The sequence below is a fragment of the Amphimedon queenslandica genome, unplaced genomic scaffold, assembly GCF_000090795.2.
Source record: "Amphimedon queenslandica unplaced genomic scaffold, v1.1 AMPQUscaffold_10052, whole genome shotgun sequence".
NCBI classification, from domain to species: domain Eukaryota; kingdom Metazoa; phylum Porifera; class Demospongiae; order Haplosclerida; family Niphatidae; genus Amphimedon; species Amphimedon queenslandica.
Genome location: NW_003549677.1, coordinates 1,314 through 5,081, shown reverse-complemented (window position 1 = coordinate 5,081; position 3,768 = coordinate 1,314). Strand labels below are relative to the sequence as shown.

The 3,768-nt window shown below is 36.6% G+C and overlaps 1 protein-coding gene and 1 long non-coding RNA gene across 2 annotated transcripts; both read right to left on the bottom strand.

The window, feature by feature from the left end:
- Nucleotides 1-25: 25 nt before the first annotated feature.
- Nucleotides 26-2,138, bottom strand: LOC100633024 (E3 ubiquitin-protein ligase TRIM71-like). The gene is made up of 5 exons (XM_003391261.3): nt 1,663-2,138; nt 570-1,614; nt 443-521; nt 299-364; nt 26-239 (listed from the first exon to the last, which is right to left on the bottom strand). Exon 2 carries the CDS (start codon nt 1,606-1,608, stop codon nt 799-801), a length of 810 nt encoding a protein of 269 aa, XP_003391309.2. The 5' UTR covers nt 1,609-1,614; nt 1,663-2,138; the 3' UTR covers nt 26-239; nt 299-364; nt 443-521; nt 570-798.
- A 625-nt stretch (nt 2,139-2,763) lies between these two features.
- LOC109590415 (uncharacterized) lies at nt 2,764-3,568 on the bottom strand. The gene is made up of 5 exons (XR_002189305.1): nt 3,456-3,568; nt 3,295-3,405; nt 3,121-3,195; nt 2,996-3,072; nt 2,764-2,941 (listed from the first exon to the last, which is right to left on the bottom strand). It is a non-coding gene; the product is annotated as an uncharacterized LOC109590415 (long non-coding RNA).
- Between the last annotated feature and the right edge of the window lie 200 nt (nt 3,569-3,768).

Here is a 3,768-nt window from a genome sequence, read left to right as displayed (position 1 = left end):
TTGAATTCAGTCAAATTTTGTAAGTTGAACTCGATAGTACAATGCACTGACCAAAAATCATTAAAGTTAGTACAAGTATATCTGCAATCTTTGAGAAAGGAAGAGGAGAGACTGAGCCTGAGTGAGGGGAGAAAGAGATAATTATTACTGTACCTAATTAAAATCACTAACCACGATAATATAAGTAACCAAGGTAACTGAAAAGAGAATGAGCTCTTGCAAAAAACAATATCAAAATGCTAAGAGAGAGAGAGAGAGAGAGAATCATAACTCATGTACGTATAATCCCGGCACTAACCACAATATTAGTGTCAAACATCAATTCAGTGAGGAGAGCGAGCTCTTGCAACAAAACATGCAGAGTCTGAGAGAGAGGGCAGAGAAAGAAAGGAATATTACTTAAACATTTATACGAATGTAAAACTAAAATTAAATCACTAACCACAATAGACTAGCCTTGAAAACACTGTACTTAAGGAATATCTCGAGGACTGAAGAGAAGACGCGGGCTGAAATGAGTACTGAAAAGAGAACTGAGCTGTAAAAATTATAGTAACAACCCGACTTACTGAGTTTGCACTCTTGCTAGCGCTATTTGGTCGACAAACACTCCGCAAACAGAGACTCTCAAGTTGCAATAAGGCAAGAAACAGGAGAAATATCATGAAATTATAGAAAAATGGCGCACAGAAACACCACAAAACAGAGTCTGCGCATGCGCCCTGGAAGTCTATGGCATATTAACAATATTAAAAATTAGAGGCGGCAATGCGGGCGGGTAATGAGAAACAAGGAATCTCATTGGCGTGGCCTTAGTAGATCATTGCATCTCTTATCTAAAGCAGCTTTAAGCTCTTCAAACATTTCCTTGATTTCCTGCCTTACTTCTTCTTTACGTGTTGCTATCTGCTCTAGCATCTTCTCTCCATTAGCAATAGCTTCAGTGACTGGAGGAATGACTCGATCACAACTAGCAACACTTTCCTTTAATGCTTTACGTGCTGCTTCACCTTCATCAAGGTAATCATTGTAATTGTGACTTTTATGCTTCACATTAAGACAAATTTGACAAACTAATGTATTGCAATCGTTGCAAAAGTATGTCAGCTTTTGGTCTAAATGTCGTGCACAGTAAACTGCTTCATGTTTAACAGTAGGCAATTCAATGGATTCCTTTGTTTCTAAATTGATTAGCTTGTGATTGGCTTTTTTTGGTTTTCGCTTATGACCTTTCTTACAATGGTCGCACAGAAACTGGCTGCAATCACAGCAATACACAACAGCTGCATCACTGGAATCATCAACCCTACATTTATCACATGATGCTGCTTCCTTGCTGACAATCTTTTTTTTGATTGAAGCCTCTTTTGATTTATGTTCAAACCAAAGGTTTTGAGTGAGGCCTTCAATTTCATTATCAGGTAAATTAACGCTAGTGTCACACGTTGGGCACTTTAATGAGGTATCAGCACTACCTTGCTTCTCTTTAGCTTTTATTAGACACTTCTTACAGAATGAGTGAAGACAGGGAAGCATGAGGGGGTCAGTATAATACTCTGAACAAACCTCACAAGTCATAGTGGTAGCTGGACTGGTATTTTCTGCCATTATTACCTATGAAAAAGTGAATAATCTTCTGGTAACTGATAATATTTAACTTACTTAAGCTGTATTTGCTGTTGCTTCAAATGTATCTTCTTGTACTGCTGCCTCTTCAGAGCCTCTTCTTTTGCTTGTCTATGAGCCCCGCCCTTGTTTGCGTGACCTTTGTTGCCAACACCCCCGCAATATTAATTTGTCTTAATCCGCCCACAAGTCACACATCACATGGCGTCCAATGGTAATGCTGGTTTCAAGGTCTCAGTGGAATCACTCCATACTACAAGAGTCAAGGAGATCAACTATGATGGAGAAGAGATATGTGTATATGAAGGGTAACATTCATTTGTTATAATGTAATTCTAGTTGGTATGCCCACTAATTAAATTTATTATTGCAAATTTAAGTTGGGAATTCTAAACTAAATACCTTAAAGGGTATCTTTACCGAAATTTAACATGTTAATTTTTTGGTTTTAATATGATTACCTTACCATAATAATAATGTGTTCCAAATCCCACTGTCTAAAAATAATTATTTACTGAGATATGAGCCTTCAAAGTCATGAAAATTTTAGACATTTTGCTTCCTGCAATGTTACTTCCTGTCGGTGGGTGTGGCTAAACGTGACATCACAGTATACTATATCCCAGTTCAGTTTGGGACGGAAGTGGAAGCAGCTGTGTGGAATTTGAAAAATGTAGCTACGTCACAAAAATGACGTAAATAATGATATTCATAGAGGAATGGCGCCTGTGTTGTTTCACTCTTAAAACAGTCTTGCTGTTACTGATAAGCAGTACAATAGCTGCTGGAGTCAACTAGTTTTCATAAAGGCCATCGTTATCAAAAGATCTCGCTCTATTAGCTTTTTAAAAGAAGAATTATCAGTTTGGGCACTCGACTACATGTGCTTATGTAAACTATGACATCATGAAACGTCATTGTGGTTAGCTTTGGTATGCCATTGGGTTTATAGGGAGAACCCGGTTCTCAGGGTTCCCAAGGGCTGAGAGACCCAAGGTTTCACAGATTTTGATGGACTTTAGCGACTAAGAACCTGTAAAAGTTTCATCCTTATCCCACATTCCAATAAAAAGTTATTCCAGTTTTTCTTGTCCCAAACTCAACTGGGATATAGTATACAATAGTGATCATGCTGAATAAATACAATAACAATAATAGACCAGCTATAATAGATCTAATATGAAGTGGTTAATTCTGATATAGTTATAAGTGATTAATGCTGGATGAATAATGTATACAAGATGTGTTCTTCATGGAGCTATTTCATCGTTTTTCTTAGACAGTTTAGCAGTTGGTCTTTTTGAAGGCTTTCCTCCTATGGTACAATGTAAGTTAAGTAACTATACATAGAATCCAATCTTTTATATACTTGCCTTGATTTGAGCTGCCTTTTCTCTTACGACCTTTATTATATCGGGACATGAAACCCCACTGAGACAATCTCTCCTACATACAAACAGATAACTATTATTATTATCATTATTAATGTACTACATTTAGTGGTAGACTCAAAGCAGATTTTGCCTGCGACATTGCTGTAGAAAGACCAGCTTGATACTTCAATGGAATCTGTAGGATACAGCATATTTATACATGTATGAATGCAAATAAGCTAGCTACATGTATATGTAATGTATTAAGTTTTATCCTTTCTCAGTTCTCACTAACATTTGATCCACAGTCCTTTAAAGTGGTACTACAGGTAAATGGAGCAGTGTTTAGTGCATGGATCCAACTCCTTGATACTGGTGTATCAATAAAGACAACATGATACTTCTCCTATGAACGAATGAATACAGGCTGTGAATGTGAGCTAGCTTATAACTTACAGGTGTAGCTGGTGAAGGTTTCCCACCTTTTTCATTCTTTGCTTCATAGTAGGCATCAGTGTCAGGATCAGCTTCTATTATACCAGGCCACCTAATTATAAAGAGTTATAAAATGGCTGGAGGCAATTTTTCATTTTATTACATTTCTTTCGTAAAAAATTAGCTGATTTTTGTCAAAATTCAATTTTTAAAAAATCAGGTTTTGCACTATAGTACAGGGTCTTTGGCCAAATTATGCCAAAAATGACTAGGAGAGAATTCTCCATTTGTATATTTTTTCTGATACATATACATGTTTTTATGTTGTGTAGAA

Bases quoted from the DNA above. Each gene is read 5' to 3' on its own strand.
- LOC100633024 (XM_003391261.3), bottom strand. From the start codon at position 1,608: ATGGCAGAAAATACCAGTCCAGCTACCACTATGACTTGTGAGGTTTGT.